A 26,251-nucleotide genomic window follows, 5' to 3' on the forward strand; every position below is an offset into this window, starting at 1 on the left:
CTGAATTCCTGGGTGCTCATACTAGCATGTGAATTACAGGGCATTTCTCAAATAGACGTCTTTTTTTTACACACGGTCTTATATTTGGAAGGAAAAAATGTAGAGAAAGACAAGCGGCAATAACACTTGTTTTACTATTCTATGTTCTCCCAAGTGTACCAATAAAAATGGTACCTCACTTGTGTGGGTAGGCCTAGTGCCCGAGACAGGAAATGCTCCAAAACACAAAGTGGACACATCACATTTTCTCAAAGAAAACAGAGGTGTTTTTTGCAAAGTGCCTACCTGTGGATTTTGGCCTCTAGCTCAGCCGCCACCTTGAGAAACCTACCAAACCTGTGCATTTTTAAAAACTAGAGACCTAGGGGAATCCAAGACGGGGTGACTTGTGGGGCTCTCACCAGGTTGTTACCCAGAATCCTTTGCAAACCTCAAAATGTGGCTAAAAAAAAAAAAACAAACAAAAAAAAAAAACACTTTTTCCTCACATTTCGGTGACAGAAAGTTCTGGAATCTGAGAGAAGCCACAAATTTCCTTCCACCCAGTGTTCCCAAGTCTCCCGATAAAAATGGTACCTCACTTGTGTGGGTGGGCCAAGTGTTTGTGACTTGGAAGAGCCAAAAACACGTCGAAATTGAGGGAGAACCAAAGTGGGTCCAAAAGGGAAGTTTGGAAAAAAAAAAACATTTTTAGGCTGACAAGTGCAGCAGAAATTTTATCGGTATGGATGAGACAATGCTGGGTGGTTGTGATTTTGTGGATTCGTGCAGATTCCGGAAGGTTCCATCACAAAAATGTGGGAAAAATGTGTGCTTTCCAGCAAAGTTGCAGGTTTGTAGGGCATTGTGGGTAAGGCAATGGTGCAAGGTGCATGTGAAGCACACCACCCTGGAATCAACTAGATGTTTAGTTTTCCGAGGTGTCTAGGTCTTGTGGATTTTTATACATGGCAGCTTCCCAAAGTAAGAAAAAAAAGGAAGAAGTGCAGCCCTCACCATTCCAAGTGGGACGATTTTGAGAGTTATCAAGCTCTCATTGCCCAAATGAGAAACAAGAACCGAAAATAATGAAATGTCCTCTTGCTTGCCATGGGATAAGATGTTTTAGTGTCGGGGAGAGCTGAATGACTGTTAGCCCCTTCAGTTCGGGTGGGGGCATAACCAGGCCCATACTGGTTGGTAGCCACCACCCCACTATTTTCTTTTATTGTTTTTATTTCCTGCCATCTAGTAGACTTTCTGTTCCCCGGGGTGTGGATCAGGGGGTAATTGCCCAATCTGCCCACTGGTGGGCAGAACAACTTTGGCCCCATCTATTTGGGGTGGGGGTATGGCCATACCCCCAACCTCTTATTTTGGGGAAAAAAAATAAAAATCTTCCCTGGTATCCGGTGGGCTCTCTGTCTCCCTTGGGGGGCCTTCCAAAGATGGAAGTTATGGCCAACAGTAATGTGCCCCCATGGGGAGCAACCCTTGCCCAAGGGGCTGCCCCCAAAACAAAACACACGTGTACATACACACACACCAATCCTTTGGGGGCGATTGGCCTAACAAAAATATCGCGATCGAGCAGCAGAAATGCTCAGAGAGACATGAAAGGAGAGGAAAGGCCTTTCCGCTCCTTTCATGCCTCTCTGCCCCCTCCACGTGATCGGAGGAGAAATCGGGAGAGATTCCCCTTCCATCTCTGCCCAGGGGAGGGGGGTGCTCGGCCATCGGGGGGAGCACTCTCTCTCCCCCCGGGGGCCCATACCCAGAGAAGACCACCTCGTCTGCGGCACCCAAGCAGTTAAATCTATTGGTGGGGATTATATGGTTGTCAATTTCTCAAACAATTGGAGGGGGGGGGATTTAATTAGGAGGTTTGAGCTAGGTTCTACCGCTAGGCTTTTTTTTTTTTATCCGTATTCATTGAGGCCAGCTCCTATGGCTCCTTAATCTAATTTTCATAGGGCAACAAGCTGAGTCCACAGATTTGGTGTTGGGAAAGCAGTGTCAAATCTTGTCCTGACAAATCGGTTTGAACCTCTTTCGGATTTGAAAGAGCAAGATTGACTGGGGATGGACAATAGCCTTAGAACTGGGTCACAAGTAGCAGCCTCCCCTAGGGCTCTTAGAATTATGTCCTGGAATATAACAGGTTTGAGGGCGAAGTCTGACGACACCGAATGGCTTAAACTGCTCACTTCTTTTGATTTTCTATATTTCCAGGAAACGTGGGCTCTAACCGGGGGACTGCTGACATTGGTTAAGGTAGACCTATCCTATTGTATAGGAAGAGATTGTGTGAACTTCTCCTCATATTTTGGGTGTGTTAAAATAATATTGGGGTTTTATGTGTTAATGTCAATAATGCAGTTCATGAGAATTAATCAGAGGATGTTATGACCTTGTTTAGTTCATAAGTCATTTAGCCCATTTTAGTTCTAACACAGTAATTATGGTTCTTGGTGATTTCAATCTTCACTCGTGTAAAGGTTCTTCTCTTAATGAAGATGAAGGTGAGGAGACTGCGGATTTTCAGAATCAAGCTCACCTTCATCATTTGAGGCAAGGAGAAATAATGAATGATTTGGCGGCTGACTGAAATTTGGTTAACCTTTTGGATCTAATGACCCTGCAAGATGGTCATCTTGTCCCCACTTTTAAGGGTCACAGGAGAAGGTCCATTATAGACTATATTCTGAGGTTTTGCTCCCCTTATTAATCTCTTTCTCTGTGAGTTGGAATATCCCTAGTGATCACAGCCCACTTATTGTGAGTTTTCACTGGGATTTTGAGTCGGGGGAATCCAGCCATTATGTCCCTCAAGTGAGATCTTCTGATCAGGGTCGTAAACTCAAGTGGGGCAAAATAATTCCTGAGCAGCTTTTTTCTTTGCTAGGTTAATTGCATGTTGTCCTCAGGAATTTCAGACCTGCTTAGATACGGACGCCCCCAAACATAGTATTTTAGCAGCATATGACAAGATCTGTAAGAATAATAATGAGGTGTTGACCAAGCCATCTAGGTCGGCCCCCTCGACTTTCTGTGGTTGGTTTAATAATTTCTGCACACGGGCGGGGGGTGGAAATACATTGTAGGAATCTATATAGAGAAGTGCTAAAATCAAGGAAGATGGATTTGAAAACAGAATATCTGCTTGAGGCTAGTTGTCAGATGTCCAGCACATTGTTTTTTAAAGTGCCAACCATTCTTTTTAGGATAACATTGTGGAGCAGGCTACATTAGAGCCTGCCTAGGTGTGGGAGACACATTTTTCTTATTTATATAATGGGCTTGAGCCCACCTCCTCATCCCCTCTTCCGGCTCAGGAATCTTACATTAGTTTGCCATGGGAAGTCAGAGATGCTATCGGATCCCTCCCATTGAGAAAGGCCCCTGGCGCAGATGGTGTTCCCGGGACTTTTTCCAAGTCCCTTATTGGATTTTGGGCACCTTTACTATTTATGTTAATGCTGCCATTAGTTGTCCCATTCCTGCTTTGTGGAGTCACTCTATTATTGTACCGATCTTTAAGAAGGGCAGTAGAAGTGACCCCCTCTTGTTATAGGCCCATTTCTTTAATAGAAGTTGAGGTCAAGATTATTGGCAGGGTCGTGCTGAACAGACTTACTCAATGGGCGGAAGAGAAAAATATTCTGATATTCAATATGTTTTTCACCCAGGTTGGTGCACAGTCAAACAGAATTTGAATCTCCACCTCATTGTTAATAAGTACATTAGGGCAAAGAGGAGCTCTCTGCATCTTGCCTTCATGGACCTCAGCTCTGCCTTTGATAAAGTGAATAGAGAGAAAATTTGGGCAGAGCTGGGCTCCATAGGGGTGGATGCGAATCTGATAAACTTTGAGGGACCTTCATCAGTGCCTGACGGCCTCTGTTCGTTATGGGAATAATGGGGAATGTACTAGGCACTTTTCTCTTGGTAGAGGAATCCGGCATGGGTGCATACTGGCCCATTTTCTTTTTAATCTTGTATGTTAACAGATTGGAGAGTGCACTTTTGGAGACTGGGTTCACACATTTCCACAATTGGCGGCAACATCTGGAGTAGTGTGAATATAGATGCTTTGGGGTGGCATAAAATACATTTTAAGGGGGCTTTTGGGTGGTGGGCATGGCACAGCAGTGGAGATCCTACATGAAGAATTGGGAGTGGGTTATATTGGTGATTATATTTGCCTGCGTCCATTTTTGTTCAGGTGCTCTATTTGGCGGAAGGCTGAATTAAGTCTTAACAGGGTAGTTAATGAGGATTATATGTATTCAGATGGCATGGCAAATATACCCTGTCTGTCATATGTTAAGGACAATTTTAAGATTTTGGGGACGCCAGAGCTTTTTTCAAATCCTAGAGTCATTCCCAAGAAGGATCTAACTTTGTTCAGAGAAGCCTATTTTAAGAAAAAGTCTGTAGAGTGGGAAGCTTCTGCTCTACAAAAAGTACCCTTCCAGGAATTTGCTATGATAAAAACTGTTCTGAGTATTGAACCACATCTTCTTTTGGGCATATCCAGTTGCTCACGTTGTGTATTTACTTATTTGATGTTGGGATTATTTCATCAGTTGATTGCTTCTACGGGTACATGTTATGAAAGTTCTGCTTTCCCAACTTGTTCTTGTGATGTTGTCTCCATTAACAATACTATGCATGTTGTACTGTTGTGCCCTTTTTATATCTTCCTCAAGCATAAATATATTAAACCCCCCCTTTTTTTTTTTTAACTGAGCATTTTAGTCAGGTGAGGCATGCCTTTTTGTATCTACAATTTTTAGCTACAGAAAAAGTTAACTTTTTTTATCCGAATGTTTTTAATGACTGTATTAAGTGCTGCAAGATAAAAATTAATTTATGGCTTTTTGTGATCTGCAAGTGATGCTGATATTTGTGTTTAAGTTAAATGCACTGTTTTATTATATATTTTTTTATTCTGTGTATTTATGAGGAAATTTATTATGATGTCTGCAGGTTTTCTGAATCCAAATAAACCTATACGATGAAGGTCATGCCACCATCTATTTTTAGGCAAGAATAAAAATGGAAACATAACTCTGTGATTAATATTCTTCCTGGAGAGAGGGAGAGGGGAGAGAAAAAAAAAAAAAAAAGAAGTCGGTCTAGTTGAAGTTTTGAAGCTATGGTAAGGTAGTGCAGAGGGTTAATATGCCTGCTGCAAAGAATGAAGGTGCGACCGGTGCCACCGCACTGGGTGTTGACTTCGGGAGGGGGTGCAGTTTTTGTAAGTGTATTAAAATGTTGAATGCACCTGCTGTTGGCTTTTCTTGCCACCAGCTATTTTTAGGCAACAATAAAAATGTCAAAATAACTATTCTTTAAGAGAGATCGGCAATCTGCCCAGTGGAAATTTTGACTATGCTAAGGTGTCGCAGAAGGTTAATGCATAAATTATTAAATAAAGCAAATCAAAGAAACACGCACAGAAGACGAGTACTGTGTCACAACTGTGCAACACAAGCACTGCCCGACTGGTAATTCCAGCAAAATAATCACAGAATCTGAATAACAGCAAAAACAAAACGTTCTGAAACCAATATTAAAACTGTTTCCAAACGTGTGAATTGCGTATTTAAACAAAATAAACAATGCAAGAAAAATATGAGCCATCATTTGCAATCCTATGCAACAGCAAAACAGTCATAAAAGTAAATGGCTGGAAAAAGAAAATGGCACATTTACCGTTCTAATGTGCACAATGCAGGGAAAGGGCGTAGCATGACAGGCTGTCCCCTAGGTATCCCTTGGGACCACTTTTGGCCACATAAGGTATTGCATCCTGCAATCGCGAACTGAACACATCCCCAGTGACTTTCAGGTGCTGTGCTGAAATATGAAGCACGGCACCCGTTTTGTGAAATGTTTTACACTGTACCTTCACGTTATTAGGGAGAGGAGACAAGACTAATATGCTGGCTGAAAAAAGCAAACTCATACAGGATGCTAGATTAGGTAAAGGATGTCAAATGTAAGCAGGATCAACATGGTTGCATTAGCTGAGAGCAAGAATGCTGTGAAAATGAATCGAGAAGCTTTGCTAAAAACGACTCTGATTCAGTAACAGTGTGACGTAACTGGTACTCATGCAAAGTGCTGCAATACCTCAAATTGAGTTTGCGCTATATGCAACTTCAAAGTGCCATGAAACGTGAAGGGGAGAGACCAAAAAAAAAAATATATATATAGTGCACACACTAAAGTATATGGCTGATTGTGTAATAATCCCTGTAACTGGGTCAGTCTGCAAGGCGTAACAAAGCAGCCTCAAGACACAACAAATGTCAAGCATCTACCTGTGAAATCAAGGGAATTTTGAAAGGCAGGCCCAGAAGCCAATGAAAGTGATGGGTGTGAGATGTGTGTGGTTAAAACCCAAAGAATAGATTACAACATGTTGAAGAACAGCGCTTGCGCGCTGCTACGCTCAACCTAAAAAGGACATCTTTCAGAGACACTAAGGCCGAATGGACAATTTGTTTGGCCTGCTATGTTACCTATATGTGGCCATACTAGAAAACCCAGGGACTGTGTGTGCATTTGCTAGAGAAATCACTCAAGGAGTAGGCCAACCCACACTCAGCCATCAACATACCAACATTTACAGATTCATGCAGTCGTCCATGTCAACAAATGTTCACCATGAGGATAGAGACGCCTGCATACAAAATCCATTCATCCGTCCCCTTGGAGGCATAATCTACATATCCATCAACCTATACATGTTCATGCATTCATACAACTGAACCCACTCATCCATCAGTCCACCTGTGCATCAACTCACCCTATACTCATGCATTCATATGCACAACTATCCTCTATCTAGTCCATGCATGATTTCAAGTATGGACATACTCAATCCGTCCTCACACATGTCCATCAATGCATATCCATCCATCCATCCATCCATCCATCCATCCCTCCCTATGCAAGCATTTACTCATTCACAATTACTATGAGTTCATCCCTAAGCACCTGTGCACATACACGGATGCACCAACCACCTAATGCTCTGCTGGAGAAAGAGGTACTACACATTTAGAGATGTCCTAGGACTGGGCATAGTTTCTAGAGGTCCACCATCGCTTGACAGGTAGTTCAATGAGCTGTATCATGGTACCTGCCCAAAGCACCTCTCCTAGAGTAAGATGCAGCATGACTGCCCGATGCCCCTTTTAGCACTTCTGCTAAATCTGATGGATTTTGCTCTCGCCATCTCCCCTAGGTAAATAAGTGTTGCATTATCCCATTTGTCCCTGCCAGTAGCTACTGGGACTCCTATTGCTGCTCAAAGTAAAATACATAGTAAAATACATATTACCTTTAAACATAAAGACCACGCTATTGGCTTTGTCACTGTTTCCACCCTACCATGGTGGTGAAGCAGACTAAACAAGCATTGGCAGAGCTACTAGGTCTAGCGTGCATTTTTGAGTCCGGATATAAACATTAAAAAACACTGCTAATGTGGAAACAAAATAAAACTGATTGTTTTTGCAATAAAGTGTATATGCGAGGAAAAATGTAACGTGTAGGCATTTGGTGTAGATGTAAAACAGTTCCTCCTGCATTGGAATCCAAGCACTTCATAAGAGGTGGAATGATGCACCACACAGCCTATAGCATGAGTTGAGGGAATTACTCCTCTGGGAGGAGCCAAAGCCCCTATGTATATGTTAAAGAACTGGTAGCAAGAGGTCTTATGGACTACTGTACTATGAAGCCATCCCTAAGAATGACTGTCATCCACCCAAGTACTTGGTAATCAATGATGCACCTGTGCTAAAACATTTACATCTGTGCACAAATTAAAGAAATGCATCAGGATCAAAAGTATGTACCTCCTTTTAAGACAACGCAATAGCCAGGTTCATGTTTCAGCTCACAAAAACTGTCTCCATTACACTGGACGCTAGTTGATGAATGTGTCATTATGCGGATCCAGTGCTTAGCACATGGGAAAAGAAGGCAGCAATCCACAGTATCTCAAAGATGCTTAAAACACGAACTGCTGTTTCGTGGCTTAAACCTTACCTCCATTTGTGAGGTGCATACACAATATAGAACTAGACGTCATGGTACTACACCGTGCTACACTAACATTGAACTTTCGGTATTAAATGTATGGTTTGAACGGTAAAGTGTTGGATGTGGGTTAATAAAGTGATCTAGTTATAGGATGCTAACTTAGGACTGGTGGCTGGGTGCACTAATGTAGCACTACAGAACTCCGTAATTGACCTCGTGGTCACAAGTTCGAAATGTGGCAGGTCAAGTCAACTATTCACTTGCCCAGAAGACCGCCATGGATGATCGTCCACTTTATACATAAACGTTATATTACCAACGGCAGGTGTGAGCAGGTCATCCAGTCCTGGTTTTGCCTTCACATTCCAGAAACACCATTTAACCTGAATTTATAGTGCACAATTAAAAATACCAGAATAAAATGAAAAAAATGCACCTATAAAAAAACAACAGCCACCTTACATATAAATTCTTCATAATTAGTAGGTGCAAGTAAGTTGTGAGACTGAGGAGTCCTCAGTATTGCAGTAAAACGGAGTAAAACCCAAATTAGCACAACTTGCAAGTGTAATTTGCTATGAATTTACCTGTTTGAAAGCATCATTCAGCATCTGGTACCGACTAGAGCGGCGCATTGGCAAACAGAAGCTGTACACCGCGTGCAAGGCTGCACAGTAGAAGCTTACAAGCCCGATCTGCTTCCTGTGAATAAGCCACTGATCGAGCCAGTCAGGAAAGCGTCTGTATTTCGTACCATGGTGTAGCTGAAGAAACGCTGCAAGGACTCCGGGCAAGTAAACTAGTGAGAGCATGACATAGGCCACGCAAGGCAGCGTGACGTTGACCAACTCCATCGGAATCTTATAAAATTTGTTTTTGTTCTCCTGTAGGTAAGGATGTAGGACACTTCTTGTAAAGTTGTAAACATAAAAGCCTACGAACAAACACAAAGCCAGCAGGACAGGTATTTTCCAGAGTGGGAGGAGCCGCAAGGGAACGTTCTCGATTTCACGTGCTGCACACAAGGAGCCCATGTCCACTGGGATGAATCCCATGCTGCGAGCAATCGTTGAAATAGCATTCTTTGCTTCTGGACTATCAGAACAAATCAAGACCTACAAATTAAACACAAACAAAAAGATACAATTAGAAATGGGCATTTAACCAATAACAATCTCGGAGGGAAAATGATGTAATGACGGTACAGAGCATGCAGTTGACACTTGAAGGGTTTCATCTGTGACACTTTCACTAAAGTTTAGGAGTACAACACAAATACTCAACACATTTTCATGTCTGTATGTGAGGGAGCTCCACTCAGGAAAGTAAAGAGGAGCACCACCTTTAAAATTCAATCAGTTGCCTTCATGAAAAAACAAGATGAGCATCAGTGGGGATTAAATGCAAACAGCATCTAAACCTGGAATCAGAAAATGACCAAACACCACCCACCACTGATTGGCGTATAAATGGCTGCGGGTACAAGGGAAAGTGCATGAGCTCTCTCTACATGGTGTTCCTCAACATTAGCTCCTGGATGAGCCAGACCAAAATTACATTAGGTGACTAAGGTCACACATCTGACAGTTTCAGCCAAGACTCTGAAGTTCTCTTCATGTTGCCAACCCTGGGGATCCTTGGTCTAGCCCAGTCTTATTGAATGCCTTTGGCGCTCTGTCTTAGTTGATCAGCAGTTTTTTTGCTATAAACAGAGGTGACAGTGTTCTCCTTTTCTACACCTGTTGTCGTAGGGCCCTTATCATGGGGGGGTAAGACTGCTTTATTTCGGGAAGCAACACCACCGCATGTGGGTGGCTGAGTCAGTCCTATACTGACTGGAAGCCGTGGGCCTGACTATCTGCTAGCCAGCTACTACCCAAACCTGGAAAAATAAAGGTGATTTGGGGCAGCCAAAAATCATCTTCTTCAGCCTGTGTGGTGTTTATATGATAAAACTTGTTATGTTCTGAGAACAGGCCTGACGTGATAAGTCTATGATTAGAAGGTTGACTGCTTCACTCTTGGACTGGAAATACCAAGTAAACGTTCATGTGCGACGTCAGTCTTAAGCAGAGAACAGAATGAAATGTTGTGCAAAGAAACTGACAAAAATACTTTTGCAAAAAGGCAGCTGATTAGAATATAAAAACAACCCTACAGAAAAGTAAGCTTTGCTAAAATATAATAAAATGAATCAACAAATGAAAATGTCTATACAGGTAAAAGGGCACAAGGCGCAGGCCTGAAGCTAAGATAAAGATGCCAAATCTAGGCCCTAAAAAAGAAGTCAGAACCATTCCATTTGTTTCACGTAGCATTTCAATGCCTCTTCAGGGGTAGTAAGCAATATATAAATAAATGCAATTACATTGCAATACACTGCTTTAGCTTAGACACACACAGCAAATCGCAACACAGGATACAACATAGTTCCACGTGGATGTCCACATCCAACTCTCTACTCAGCCTCTCACTCTGAGCACAAACCTGAACCATTGTCATTTTGCAATCTATTTCTGGAGGACAGCATAATGTACCACTGTTTATTTACAATCCATGACATCTCTGAAAGCTTTTACTCTGCTTATTAAAAGGCAACTGTGTTTGTTAGGTTTATTTTTACTTCTTTTCTGGAGATTGGTATTTATTTTAATTTCTGGCAGCAACAGACTTGTATTGTTTTATTCTATGATTGCATATACATTCTACTGGAAAGCTCTCCAGTACCTTCTGCTTAGCCCTTTACAAATGTAAATAATACATTGTACAACTGTATTTCAGTGAGTGTTTTCCACTGTATCTTGTACTACTGTATGTCTGGTGCTTCTCTACTTAGGAGTGAGTTTGATAATGTACAGTGGAAAGTTGGCTGAAAGGCCTTGGAGCTGACAGGTGGCCAGTGGCTGAGCAAGGAAGCTGCAAGCTTCTTTTTGGTTGTGCGTCTAGTTTTTTTCCTGTCACTGAATAAAAGGTGTAACGTTTTATACCTGAGCAAGTCCTTCCTTCGACCAGGTTCCATCTTCTTCAGTATTACCACCATCCTACTCATGGGCAAATATCTATATGCCTTTTAACGTATTCTTTTCCCCTTCATATTTAAAGTGGTGTACAGGTTTTAGTTTTCAATGCTAATACATGTAGGGTATTAAGTCCTTTTTGTACTTATGTAGGACTGGTTCCAGCGCATAATGCTACTGGAGCAGGTGTAGTAGCCACAGCATCAGAGGTTAAGAAGCCAGATCACTTCAAGGGCAAGGCTTGGCAACAGCAGTTGTTAAGGCTATCCTCTCCTGCTCCACTTCATACTGGCTACTGTTGATTTCTTGTACACTCCTCTGCCTTTGGGCAGTCTCTGGCTTCAAGTTGTCTACCTTCCAGACATAAAACATGGATTTACGCACCTCTCAGCACTATTCCAGTTCTGGGCAGTCTCCCGGTACTCTCCAAGATTAATCACAGAGGGTAAACTCAATATTACGCATGCTTTCTTACCTTAGAATTATTATAGGTACAGCTGGTTTATGTTAGCACTTTTTATACCCTTGGTTAAGGAGGATTCCATGCGATAAGATCAATCTTGCACCTCCGGTCCCCTAGGACTAATCAAGCCTACCAGAAGCCACTTCACCACAGTTTGTTTTGCACTCTTCTCTCCTTTTGGGGTGTGTGGTGGATTTACATTTCTTGCTACTCACCACATGACACAATTGTTGCACAGTACCAAACTTAACAAAAATGCAAATCTCTAAGCATTAGGAATTGCAGGACAATGACATTACCCATGAAAAATGAGTGACATTGGACCATTTTACAAAGCTTTTGAACACACAAATGAAAAGTATGTCAAGGTGGATGAGCTGGAAAAAATAAATTGCAAAAACGAGTATTTAATTTTTTGTGTGGACATTTATTAACGGATAGCCTGATGCCCGTTTCAGTGCACTGCCCTAAAGAAGTGTTTGAATGCTCAGATATCCCTATTTTTAACAATGCACGTTCCCCCCAAATGTATCTTTTGTGTTCAATTTACAGAGTGCCCCAAAAGTCAATGCAATAAGGAAATACACATTGCCTTGAGCAAAGGGCGCTGATCTCTCTCCAGGAGCTGAAATGGATAACAGGCCTTCCTCTAACATTATCAATTTAGGCAATTTTCCAGGACAAGCTCCATTGCAGGGCCTTTAGGAGATTAAATATTGGGCACCCTTGTAGGGGGCGCTCATATATCAAGAAGATTTCCTCAGTTGGGTAAGCTTTATGTGGAGTGGTGGGTGGCCAGATAGATGCCTGGAAAAGACAAGCTATCATCAGAGAATGTCCACATCAACTGTCTAGAGTTTACTTTAGGTTCTTTTGTGGTAAAATGCCTAGCTAGAGAAAAAGTCCTATGGTTTAGCCCAGTGGTTCCCAGCCTGTGGTACAGGTACCCCTGGGGGCTCTGCGACTGCTTAGAAAATTAAATAATGTTAACAGATTAGGTCCCCAGCTTTCAGTAATGATTCAGTGGGGGTCCCCGGGTTCCAGTAATGATTAAGTGGGGGTCCATAGAACTCAAAAGGTTGGGGATCTGTCATCTAGCCTTCTCCAGATCAGCCACTTGATAGAAACAAGATCCCAGGTACTCAAGGAGCTGGCAAAGAACATCATTATGGTCTTAATTGACATAATGCTGTATGAATTGTAGCAGCTTTATTTAATTTTTGATAATTGAAAGATTACAGTGATCAGAGGATGAACCTGTACTGTCTTTATCTTTAAAAATGCTTTAAGACACATATCACCTAAATTAGTCTACTGCATACTGAATGGCCACCTTTTCAGATTTCTTTCATAGGAGATTGGACTTTAAGTAAGGGGGGGGGGGTGATCCCTGTTCTAACAACAGCATCAATTCCCTCTCGCAGATTGGCATAAAAGTAGAAGTAGTCAGTCTTAACTTAGTAGCAATGTGTTTATAGAGCACACAAACCGTAATAAAGTGAAATCACAACACACAAAAATCCCACACCTATTTCGAAAAAGAGCATTTTAATAAATGGACAACAAAAACAACACCAAGTCTATCAGTAGAGTTATGAATTATTAAAGTTTTTAGTAAAAACTAACAACTAAAAAGATCAAAGCGCCAACTGCAGACATCTATTCACATTTAACTAGGTCAGGGTTCTGCAAAGTAAGACCTGGAGAGCTGGGGCCCTGACAGATGTTTTGCATATCCACATTTAGAAACAAGGTGTTTCAGAAATCTACATTTTTCTAAATGTGGATATGCTAAAAACCTGGAATGGACCCAGCTCTCCAGGACAGACTTTGCAGAACCCTGAACTAGGTCAAAGATTAAAAATATGTCTGACTTCAATGACGCGCAGGTTGGATACAAGAAGTGGAATGGGCCCAGTCAACGTTTGCCTCCTGACTTAAAAGGAATTCTGGAGAAAAAGTTCTGAGAAGGTAAGGTTCAGTGGAAAAAGGCTGTGTCTGAGGGCAGAGCTTTGTGGTCGGGGTGCTGTTGGACAAAGTTGCAGTGAAGATTTCTACATTCAAATTTAGCCTCTTTTTTGGAAGTAGAAAATGTCAAGTGGGACGAGGCAGATGGCTGTAGCAGAAGAGAGTTCCAGACCAGATATCCCATTAACAAAGGGCCACTGAAGAGGATTTGCTACTGCAGAAAAGAACATAGCAGGAGCTGTAGCAAAGTCAGGCAGGCTGGTGATGCACCTTGGGCGGATAGATGAGCATGCTGGTTCTCAGAGCAGTTTTTAGCAACAACAAAAAAGAAAAATCCCATATTTTGGATTTTGGCTATCTTGGCACCATCACTGAGTCCAGCTCTAGAGGGTCACCACTTGGGGGCTTAGGACTCCCTCAGGCCGTGTCTAAGTGCATGTTCTAGATGGTAGGAGCATGTGGCTCTGAAAAGGAAGCCAGCATCCTAACCTTTGGTGTCACTCTGGTAGTCCTGGGTTCAAGTGAGGAAACAGGGCTCAAGCAGCAGAGCAGATCTGTGAGGGTTCAAGGCAGGCAGCAAAGCAGCCTTGTGGAGTACATAGCAGGCCACAGCAGCAGGCAGTCCTCCGAGAGCTCTTCCACAGGTCCAGAAAGAACTCAAGAGTAGGTCGAAGGGTCCTATTTTTATGCCTGGTGCCTTCTTTGAAGAAGTAGAAGTTTCTAGTAATGCTCCTACAAAGTGCTTGGAACTTCCCGATTCCCGTGCCCGGACTTCAACTTGGCTGCATAGAAAATGCAGTGGTGACAAGTCCTTAGTGTAGTGTGAAGGTAGAGCACAACCTATTCAGTTGCAAGTGGGGCTGGGCCAGCTCCACCCCTGCTCTCCCCCCCCCCTTCCTCCCCAACACACACATCCTTCAAGTTAATGCCCGACCTAGGCACAACAAATCCCTTCTATTGTGTGGCTGTCTGGGAGTAATAAACAAAATCCAAACGTCAGGTACACTCAGCCATGTGACCCAGGAGAGGCCTGAGGCACCAGATAGTTTAGGGCAGGAAAATGTCAACTTTCTTAAAGTGGTATCCTCAAAATTGTAACTCAAATTCTGACTTTACCATTAAAGAGAATTTTTCATCACAATTTCTCAGACACCAAACATGAAATGCTCACTGTTAGACCTGACAGCCTTAGGGTGGTCACCCCTAACTTTTTGCCTGCCTCCCTCCACTTTTGAGATATCGTTTTTTGCTGGTTTTTAGACTCTGCGCACTTTACCACTGCTAACCAGTGCTAAAGCGCATATGCTCTCTCCCTTTAAATATGGTAACATTGGATCATATCCAATTGGGCTATTTAATGTACTTATAAGTCCCTAGTAGAGTGCACTATATGTGCCCAGGGACTGTAGATTAAAAACCACTAGTGGGCCTGCACCACTGATCGTGCCACCCACATAAGTAGCCCCTTAACCTGGTCTCAGGCCTGACATTGCAAGGCCTGTGTGTGCAGTTTCACTGCCAATTTGACTTGGCATTTAAAAGTACTTGCCAAGCCTAAAACTCCCCTTTTTCTACATATGTCACCCCTAAGGTGTGCCCTGGGTAACCCCTAGGACAGGGTGCTGTGTAGGTAAAGGGCAGGACATGTACCTGTGTAGTTTACATGTCCTGGTAGTGTAAAACTCCCAAATTCGTTTTTACACTGCTGTGAGGCCTGCTCCCTTCATAGGCTAACATTGGGAACGCCTTCATACATTGAGTGGTAGCTGCTGATCTGAAAGGTGTAGGAAGATCCTATTTAATATGGCCAGAATGGTAATACAACATCCTGCTGACTGGTGAAGTTAGATTTAATATTACTATTTTAGAAATGCCACTTTTAGGCTGGGTTTAATGGACAGCTCCTTGTGCATTCACTCAGACACACCCAAAACACAGGATATTCAGCCTCACTTGCATACATCTGCATTTTGAATGGGTCTTCCTGGGATGGGAGGGTGGAGGGCCTGCTCTCACACAAAGGACTGCCACACCCCCTACTGGGACCCTGGCAGACAGGATTGAACTGAAATGGGACCTGGTGCACTTCTAAGCCACTCTTTGAAGTCTCCCCCACTTCAAAGGCACATTTGGGTATTAAAAACAGGGCATCTGCCCCTAACAACTCAGACACTTCCTGGAGAAGAGAACCTGAACCGGAACCTGCATCCTGCCTAGAAGACCTGCCTGGATGCTCAAAGGACTCACCTGTCTGCTTTCTGTGAAGGACTGCTGCCTTGCTGCTCTCTGGCTGTGGTGAAGAAGTGCTCTCCAAGGGCTTGGATAGAGCTTGCCTTCTGTTCCCTGAAGTCTCAGGACAAAAAAAAGACTTCATCTCTACAAGGAGGACTCCTTGTGCGGCGAAATCAGACGCACAGCCTGCCAGAAGCAACGCATAGCCTGCATCGCAGAGAAAATTTAACCGCACGCTGAACCAGAACGACGCAGCCTGACTTTGCAACGAGAAGATAGATGCAGTGCCAGCATAGCGACTAGAACTTCAACGCACGGCCTCACTAGATCGACGTATAGCCGAGCCAGAACAACACAGCCCAACTTTGAGAGGAATCAACGCAGCATCTGCCATGCAGTAGAAAATTCAACACAATGCCTACCGGATCGACGCAGCTCCTGTGACTTCGTCCTAGCAGCGCTGGCAATCGATGCATCATCCCGAGGGTGTCTGAAAACCCTGCAACCCGAAGAGGATCCACGACCAAGCACCGGAAATCGATTCACAGCCGTCCCGGGGTGAAAACTAAATGACGCATCACTGTGTGCGGCCTGAGAAATCAACGCACACCCCTTTGTTTCCACGCATCTCCTCCTCTGCGGCCCTTTGCAGAGATTTTTCACGTGAACCAAGTACTTTGTGCTCGAAAGAGACTTTGTTTGCTTTTAAAAGACCTAAGACACTTTACATCACTTTTCAGTGACATCTCTGCATTTACTTATTGCATCTTTGATCGTTTTGACCTGCAATTATCCAGCTAAATATTATATATTTTTCTAAACACGGTGTGGTGTATTTTTGTGGTGCTATATGGTGGTATTGTATGATTTATTGCACAAATAGTTTACACATTGCCTTCCAAGTTAAGCCTGACTATTCAGTGCCAAGCTACCAGAGGGTGGGCCCAGGATAATTTGGATTGTGTGTGACTTACCCTGACTAGAGTGAGAGTCCTTCCTTGGGTAGAGGGTAACAGGACTGCCAACCAAAGACCCCATTTCTAACACTCACCAGTTCCCAATCAAACATTAGCTCGTATTAAATGTCATAAGGCAACCCAAGGTTACCCTATGGGAGAGATGATCCTCTCAGAAGTGCAGTAAGAAAAAGTTCTCTCTTATTTCAATTATAAAATATGTATACACATATAAGTCAAAAATTTGTGTATCATAGAAAAATGAAAATTATTTTTGATAGTCATAAAGAATAAACAATTACCTATATAAACTCAGTATAAGACATGAACCGACAACCAATCTTAGACCACACAAAGACTCAAGACAATTCACATAACACAACAGATAAAACAAATTACAACAAACACGTAATATTTACATAATATATCAAAAACACAATACTTGCAAAATCATACACATAATATCGAAGTCAAAAAAATAATTTTTTGACGCGCGTTTCAGTGGATCCCACTAAATATTGATATTTTAAGCCACCTTCCTCAGGGCTGCACACGATCGTGCACCGATGGGCTGGAATAATGTCTCTCCTTTAATGACTCTGCATCAATACCCAAATCTTGGTAAAAATTCCAATTCGAAATACTTAATCAGAGCTTCATGGATGACGATATAGTCGAAGAAGAGTGTTGTGACGATCTACACAAATTCTCCATGTGCGTCGGATGTATTGACTTGTTGTAATTTGTTTTATCTGTTGTGTTATGTGAATTGTCTTGAGTCTTTATGTGTGGTCTAAGATTGGTTGTCAGCATGGGGCTCCAAGGGCTAATGTTACACCACTGAGTGGGTGGCACAATAAATGCTTCAAGACCCACATTTAATTTACAGGCTCTGGGTATATGGTATACCGTTCTACAAGGGACTTACAAGTATATTCAAAATATGCCACTTCGGTGTAAGCCCATTCTACTTTTTTAAGGAGAAAGAACATGCTCTTTAGCACTGGTTAACAGTGATAAAGAGAAGATTCCTAAGGTTAACCAAAACGAAATCAGCAAAAATAGGAGGGGTGAAGGCAAAAGGTTTGGGGGGGGGGCTGACCCTGCAGAGAGGGGCAGAATCAGCAATTGTGTTTCTTCATGACTAGAACACTGAATTGTTTTATACATTGAATTCTATGTGGTGAATCAGAGTCCCAGTCCAGGTCAGGTAATGAATGTGGCTTTAGTGGCTCCCTGTAGGTGGTGTAACCATGGTTTCTAGTTAGTCTAGAACTTTCAGCCCGATTCCAGTCGGTCTTCCGTAGAGCAAGACCCTCTTCTTGGACCTTAGGAACGGTGGTACCCACCTTCCCCTGCTGCCAAATATATAATTTAATGTGGTTGGATGATCCTTTGTGCACGTTTGATGATCCTTGGGTTTTAAGTGAGAGGCTGTGGTTTTATCACAAACTCTCAGACCTAAAACAAAGTTTTACAAACCAATATGAATGCAGTGGCCAGGCTGGCTTGTGGTACACAATTTCTATCCCCCTTCGGCAAATACAAATAAAGTTTGTTTTTTTAATGTAACACTTCATACATTTGTTGCTAGTTAATTGTGTTGCAAGAGCTGCTACTATTACCCAACTAAATAAAACTAGAAGGCTAAAAGGCTGAATTGGCCCTAATTGAAATGGTGACCTGATGGAGTGGAGATTTAGAATACAGACTCAAATGTCTTGTTGGATCAGGTTCTAGGAAGTAAAGCTTATAGGAGAGTGAACGGATAAAGATAACAATTTAATTGGTCAATGAGTTACCCGACACTTCTCAGTAACAGAGTACTCTTTTATATGCTAATCCTGAGGGACATTAGTTAACGCCCACAGTCCACTGACATTTCAAATTCTAGCACAAAAGATGGCATTGTTATGTTCTTATAGTGGCAAGATAAAACTGTGTTTTATTGTTCGTTCAGGGAAATTTCTGAGGCTATTCTGCGGGATACTCTGCTGTGGAGTTTCAGCTGCCATAGCAGTGCATATGTTGCTGCACTGCACCACTTGCCTATTAAGTGTCTGTTTATTGTGTTATATTGAGCACAACGTTCAACCGGTGGGGGTAGGGAGAGAAATGGTATCATGGCTCTAGAAAAACAAGCAACAAAAAACAGAGTGCAGTAAAAGGGAAAAAAAAAAAAAAAAGGACTTAAAAACGCTGAGTAAACAGCCAAGTTTAAAACAAATATTTTCTAAACTTAAGTTAGGTGTATGCCTCAAATTCGGAGGATTGAATTTCACTTTCTGGCAGCCGGTAGGTCTAAGGCCAGCATCAGGGTGACCACTTTTCTGATGAGACCTAAGTTTTAGCAAGTTTGAAACGGAGTGGTTTATCTTGATTAGGAGCACTTAGGCTCTGGCTTTTTCTACTCCCCAAGTGCGGTGGGTGACTTAGAATAGGCAGGTGGAGATGTGTCACCGTGTTGGACTCAAAAGGCACAAGAAGCCTCTAATTCAAGACACTGAGGCAAGGCTGGATTGGGTTATCACAGAAGGTCCAAGCTAGCCTGGTGAATTAGCGAAGATGTTTTAATTTAAATCTGTTGACGAGTTGATAACTTCCCGTTCTGTGCTTTGCCCTCAGTATAAAAACATTGACAATAGTTTATCTCTTAGTAATGCAATTTTTGTTGGTTGTGCTGTGCCCGTCTCCCAGTGTGGCTGTCTGCTATTTCTCTTATAGGAGCTTAACAGAAGAATGCATGATATGGTGGAAGACTAGTTAAAGCACCATATTTCAAATTAGAGTGTTTTTGTGGTACCACAGCGCTTGGACGGTTCAAATTGATTTTCATGCTAGGAAGGTGCACCCAAAAAAATAAATAAAAGTGACCTAGCACGGGGGGATGTACACACGCATATGCATCATAGCTCAACAATGACGTATACGCATGCATGTGTCACCATACCTGTATGTGCATGTCATGAAAAAGCAGCCATTTTTGGCTTTTATTTATTTTTCACTCATCTTGGACTGGCAAATTAAAATAAAGATGCACTGAAGCACATATACGGAAGGGAGTGGCGCAGTAGCACACTGGTACTGCCAGAATCCTAAAAAGTTAAATAAATAAAAAGTAACAAACAGGATGAGTAGTACAAGGGAACGGACGAGCCAGGAGATGGTGGTGTGAAGGTGGTAACAGCACACATGGAGATTGGGAGATGGTAAGAAAAAAAAAACTCCCATGGAGTGATAAAACCAAAAGAAAAATGTTGTTCCCTAAACGTGAGCTGGGAAAGGATAGAAATGATAAAAACAAAAGGACAGTAGAAAGCTATGCTCAAGGTGAGGTACAAACAAAAGAAAAGAAGAGGAAAGAAAGCCATAGCTTAAGAAGCAAGAAAATGAGATTGTCAAGATAGCCAAACAATGATCAGCAAAGGGCGGACCCAAAGCTAATGTAAATATTTGAACTGTTCACAATAGGTCTGTCAACATGTAGGCGAAACATAATAAGGAAGAGCTAAGGCAAGACTGGATGTTTAAACTGTTACTGACAACACAGTGGCTCACCGATGCCAGGTAGAATTGTTAAGACTTCCCCCATTCCATGGATTTCTTGTTTCAGTGTTTTGCTGCAGAGTTTTAAAGTAAAAAAGTGAAGCATAGTACCTGCATTCAGATGGTTAATAGCATCAAGACTATTTTGCACACAAGTACAGAAAAATCAGTATTGTTTGCCATTGTGCATTGAGCTGTTGTATCACACAACTGCTTCACTTGCAAGCTAAGTGGAATTAGCATGTTGATTAGAAAGTTTAGGATATTTAGTAAATAACAAAATGTAAGTCCAAACCCACTGAAAAGGGAAGGGTGGTATAACTTTTAGAAAGCCTTACCCAGTACTACCTCCCTACATCAATATCTTAAAAAAAAAAAAAAAAAAAAAAAAAAAAAAAAAAAAAGGACTGGCAGGCGCTGACTCTATGGGAGTTGAGTCACTAGAAGTGCTATGAGGGTGTCAGTGTTTATGCTCGTTTTTATAGGATTCCTTTTAAGCCACTGTATCGCACTACTGAGCTGGCATATTAAGATAGAACAGGTCAGATAATCTTGTGTTCCTAATACCACAGCTCTTGCAGGTCATTACTTTGAATAAGACTTAATTGCAGCATCAGCAACTCTAGCAGGAGAGATGATCCACCATGACGATATGTTGACTGCAGGGGTATTGGAAGAAGAACTTGTCTACTGCAACCAGAATGGTTATCTGGGTATAGTAAACAAGGTTGCTTAGGAGCAATGTGTATGATAACAATCTAAAACCGCCACCTTATCTTGCTAATGTGATTCTCTCTCTCCCCCCCCCCGAGGTTGCCCTAGAGCTTTGAACCTTCAGTTGCATGAATCCCAGAGGCAAAGTGGGTCAAGTACGAGGACCAGGCTGTGCCCGCCGATGATCTGTGTTAACCTTGGTGTAACCACCTCAGCAAGGTGATCAAAAATGACTGGTCACAGGGTGTCTGCACCTGAAGTGGCTCCTTTGAGTCATCTGTTTCAAACCAAGGAATTGTGCTCATTCATGTGGTCTCTCTCTCTCTCTCTCTCAAAGGAAATTGTCCCTTTCAATTCCATTAAGGCACAAGATATCATTAACTGTCATTGTTCATTTTCTGGATGAGAAGTGACCACCAACTGTTTTTTTGACTCAGAGGCTCTTTGGCCCAAAATCTTTGGTGAAAGTCATTAGGCGTGAGGAAATGGCATACATCTAGTAAGTGCCCAATGTAAACTAGGAGAGACTATATGGGCATTTGTACTGGGAGGACTCCAGCCTAGGAAGAGCTTTAAATTCACAAACCATAGGCAAAAAGTCACACTCATGTTCTTAGTTGGTGGAAAGAAGAAAATGAACTGGTGTGGTGGAGTATGACAACATAGGCATTTCTACCATTGCAGTGACCATGGAAATGTGCAGCACAGCTGGATTATTCTCTTAACTTTCAAAGTGTTTGAAGGTCCTACTACTGTAGGGGATTAGATTACATTTCTGAGGACACCAAACAAGAGAATTGTGCATGTGTTCTAAAACGGAGAAAGAAAATGCCAGATTATTACTACTTACACCATATTCGTAGTTACGATAAAGGGGTGTTATAATTAGGGCTGTGGTATACCGCTAGTGAAAACATTTTGAATGACAGCTCTAAACTGTTCTTCAATTCAATCGGATGAGGTAAATGTAGAACATTACAGGCAAGAATGATAATATTATCAGTCACACACTGGGCAGCACCGAGAAATGAAAAACACAATAAAACATTACAAAAAATGATTAAAAGTAGGACTATTGATTGTGCATCAGTCCGGGTGACTATCCTAGGACTAACTGCTAAATTCCTGGTTGTGTGTCAGAAAATCACAAACTACTTTTGTCTAGCATAAATATAATTTTCTAAATATGTATAACGATAATAGCATCCTATTGGGTAAAAAAATTTTAATATTAACTCCCAGTGGGTAATATTTTTATTAGCAATATTTAGGACCAGATACTAATGTCGGAAAATATTCTGACTGCGGTATTCAGACCTTCCACCTTCTCAAGCACTGTAGCTATCATATGTAATCTTTGACAAATTAAGGATAATGGTGCCTATGACCACGTACAGACTGTTGGCAAACATCTACTCTTGGGGCAGATGAAAACACAGTATTTAATATGGCACAACTGTTTCTACAATTATATGACAGCATATAAGCATAAATAACTTTCTATATTCAACCAAAAAAACAAAAACAAAAAAAAAGAGGGGGCACGCTTGCATGCTGAAATAAAATAGGAGGATTCCTCCCCAAACAAATTCACTTTCAGAGGCCCAATTCTGACCCAATGCTGACTTCTATTGTATCATAGATAATCTCCAGAACTGCCCAGTACTCAAAATTGGCATAGTGTAGTATCCGTTTATAGTTTATCTTTATTAATTTTCTCCTCGTTATATAACAGTTGTAGTTTGACATAGATGGTATGTTTTATCTCCCTTCCTGCACTTGCTCTCCTTGGTGTGATCTAGAATGAGCCATGGTTCTCAGACAACAGTTGGAGAGGAGAGAGCTTCATGCAGGTGTGCACGAAGTTCCCTTTCTGTACCATTCATCTAATAAAAGTGACTATATCTCTACCTTCTCCTTCTCCTTCTGGATTCATTCTTCCTGGAGCAGTAGCACTTCTACATTTATGGCGACGACTTAGTGACCTGGGACCCTTCTGCCTTACTCTGGAAACTTCAAACACACTTACATGTATGATCGTATTTACTGTATTCAAGTATTTTTCCCTGGATCTGTGCACGCTGGTTTGTGACATTTTTTTCTTCTTCATTTTTGGCTTCGTTATGTATACCCATTTAGTTTATATGCCGCACGCGACAGCTCGCGTCTGTTTTTTTTTTTTCCTTTCTCAGCGATCTTTCGGTACCTTAGTTACAGCGTCCTTAGCCGCTCCTTCGCACGCTCCATAGGCAACTGTTGCCATTGAGTACTTGGGTAGAGACGCACGTCGCACGCTCGGCTTGTGCACGTTGCCTTTCTCTACCTTTTCCATTTGTTTACGCCGTGTTGGCAACTGTTGCCACTAACAACAATAGTAGAGACGCACGCTCTTCTTCTGCGCATTGCCTTTCCTTATTACAACACTGTACGGAGTACTATTTCTGGAATCAAATCACTCAACGTATGCGTTATAGTGCACTTCTTTTTGGAAACTTCGTTTGTAATGGATGAAGAAATAGCTACTTTGAAATCTTCTGCTTTAATGGAGCAGTTGGCGTATAACTACTTATTTGATGTACAATGCAGAACATTACGCCACCTCCATTTTTCTTATCTGTACCTGTAGATCCTCCAATTCCGTGGCATAAATGTAAAAAGGTCTTAACATACACAGAGTATGTGGCAGCAATTTATCTGCGGACAGGAAGTTTTGGAAACTTTACCTGCGATTATTTCTCCGGATGGCGCAGAGGTGCACTCTCCTCTGAAGGAATGTGAGATTATTCTACTCAAGTTGGATAGACATTATTTGCCTAAAGTTTCCATCATACTTCAAAGATTATATTTTGGCAAATGTAAACAAAATGACACTGAAACTGTTGAAGACTTTGTGACAAATTTACATTAATTAGCGGCGCAATGCAAGTTTGATAACTGTGTGGATGAACGCATTCGCAATCAGTTTATGCTTGAATGTAAGAGTGATAAAATTAGAGAAGCTCTATGGTCAAAGGGTGATCCTACCTTAGATTAAGTTTTACTTATTGCTAAACAAATTGAACATGGAGTCTTGTATTGAAAACTTGAAAAAAATCTAAGAGCGTTGTTAACATGGTTCAGTCTTTAGATGCCAAAACCAAGAGAGGTGTCAATAAGTCCAGATTGCTATGCTTCAGATGCGGTTCGGCATCACACTTAGCTAATAGCAAAGAATGTACAGCTATTAATGTTGTATGTAACACATGTGGGAAAAGGGGTCATTTTGCAAAATGTTGTAAGTCTTTGGTAAAAGCAAAATTGAAAGTGAATGAAGTGGAGTGTGTTGTTGATGATGATTAACATGATTTTATTCTGCAAATTGTTAATGATCTGAATTGTATATCTAGTATTCAATGTGACTACCCTTCAGATCTGGTGGAGGTGAACTGCATCAATATCCCCATGATGATGATGATGATGATGGACTCAGGAGCAAAGTTGACTTTGGTATCACAAGTTTATTATGAGAAGAACTTTCAAGGGAGAACAACTCTTCTGGATCCTGATGTTACACCATACAGTTATGGTGGACAACCTATTAAATTTAAGGGAAATTTTGATGCAACTATTGTATTCAAGGGCAACAGGATTGTTGGTAAAGTGTATGCTCCGGTGGTGGGTGACACCATATTAAGCTGGCCGCATCAAAAATTGTTAGGAATTACTTTGAATCCTAATTCTGTGCCACAGGTACAGGACGTCTGTAATGTTGGTGAGGAATTAATGCATGATTTTCCAGATGTTTTCAATACTAATGTAGGCTGTATTAAGGGTTACAAACATCATATTATCTTGAAGGAAAATGCATTACCTATAGCTTGTAAAGTCAGAAATATTCCTTTAAGTTTACAAGACAAAGTGAAGGCAGCACTTAAGAAGTTGCAATCACAAGGAATAATCGAAAAGGTGGAAGCTGCTCAATGGGTAGCCCCCATTGTGGTAGCTACAAAGAGATCAAGGGACATCAGGTTGTGTGTCGACTTGCGTAATCTGAACAAGGAAGTAGTTAAAGGTAGGTTTCCCTTACCAAATATAACTGAGAAGGTTAGTTCCTTAGGCAATGCTAAGTATTTTATTACATTGGATTTAAGCTCAGCTTACCATCAAGTGCAATTATGTGAGGAGTGTAAACTGCTCACTTCTTTCCTTACACCCTTTGGAGTTGATAAATGTAATAGGATGCCCTTTGGCCTTTGTTCAACTGCATTTGTCTTTCAAAGGCTTATGAATAGCTTCCTTGGTGATGTAGAGGGTGTTAAATACTTCCAGGACGATGTTCTTATTTACACTGAAACTTTTGAGCAACACAAAGAGCGAGTTAGAAAAGTCTTACATATATTTCAGTTAAAAGGCATCATATTGAAAGGTGATAAGTGTAAGATTTTCAGGTCAGAGATTACGAATTTAAGTCACACAATATCTAGTGAGGATGTTAAACCTAAAAGGTGATTTAGTTAAAGCCATGGTGAATTTGTCCCCACCTGAAAAAAGAGGCTGTTCAAATGTTTTTAGGGATGGCTAAATTCCACACAAGGTTTGTTCCTAACTTTGCTAAAAGATCTGGTTCCATTAGGAGTTTGCTTAGGAAAGGGACGGATTTGGTTTCATCTGGAGTGTCAAAAGGAATTTGAGGACTTTAAGCAAGCCTGGTCTTCGGCTCAATCTCTCAGCAGCTTTCAACCAGGTGTTCCTTGTTGTAGTACTACTGATGCCACAGATAGGAGGTTTGGGCTGTGTTTTGAAGCAATTAAGTAATGGCAAAGTTAATATTATTGAGTTTGCCTCACGCGGCTTACGGGGAGCAGAATTTAACTATTCCACAATTGAAAAGGAGGCTTGGGCTATATTCGGAGCTATCAAGAAGTTTAGGCAGTTTCTTTGGGGAATGTGCTTTGAAGTGCAAACCGACCATAAACCTTTACGAGACGTTTTTGGGAAAAAGGGGTTAGACAATATTTCTGCTCGTATTTGTAAACGGGTTGTTGGTCTTCAAGACTTTAAACATAGTTGTTAAGTACGTACCTGGATGCGAAAACAGGACTGCTGATTGTTTGTCCAGAATGCGAGCGAAGGATTTTGAGGAGGATGGTGATGAAGTTTCTTGGTGGGTTGATGAAGAAGTGAAGGTTTGCAGTATTACTGATGGTTGTATCGCGGAGTATGAGTCGTTACAGGAGTTGAGCAGTGATGTTGAATTACAGAAAATTTGAGATTTGTTGAGTTTGGGAAAGTTTTTGAGGAACTGTGAGGATGTTGATTTACAGTTTAAGAAA

At 41.6% G+C, this 26,251-nt stretch overlaps 1 protein-coding gene across 3 annotated transcripts in view; it reads right to left on the reverse strand.

The window, feature by feature from the left end:
* Positions 1-26,251, reverse strand: part of STEAP3 (STEAP3 metalloreductase) — a 75,202-nt gene that overhangs the window by 12,958 nt on the left and 35,993 nt on the right. For all 3 annotated transcript variants that reach the window (XM_069224333.1, XM_069224334.1, XM_069224335.1), the window contains exon 3: positions 8,631-9,158. In XM_069224333.1, coding sequence (XP_069080434.1) covers positions 8,631-9,158 — 528 coding nt within the window. The remainder of the gene's footprint in view (positions 1-8,630; positions 9,159-26,251) is intronic.

The sequence above is a fragment of the Pleurodeles waltl genome, chromosome 3_1 (assembly GCF_031143425.1).
Source record: "Pleurodeles waltl isolate 20211129_DDA chromosome 3_1, aPleWal1.hap1.20221129, whole genome shotgun sequence".
Lineage (NCBI taxonomy): Eukaryota > Metazoa > Chordata > Amphibia > Caudata > Salamandridae > Pleurodeles > Pleurodeles waltl.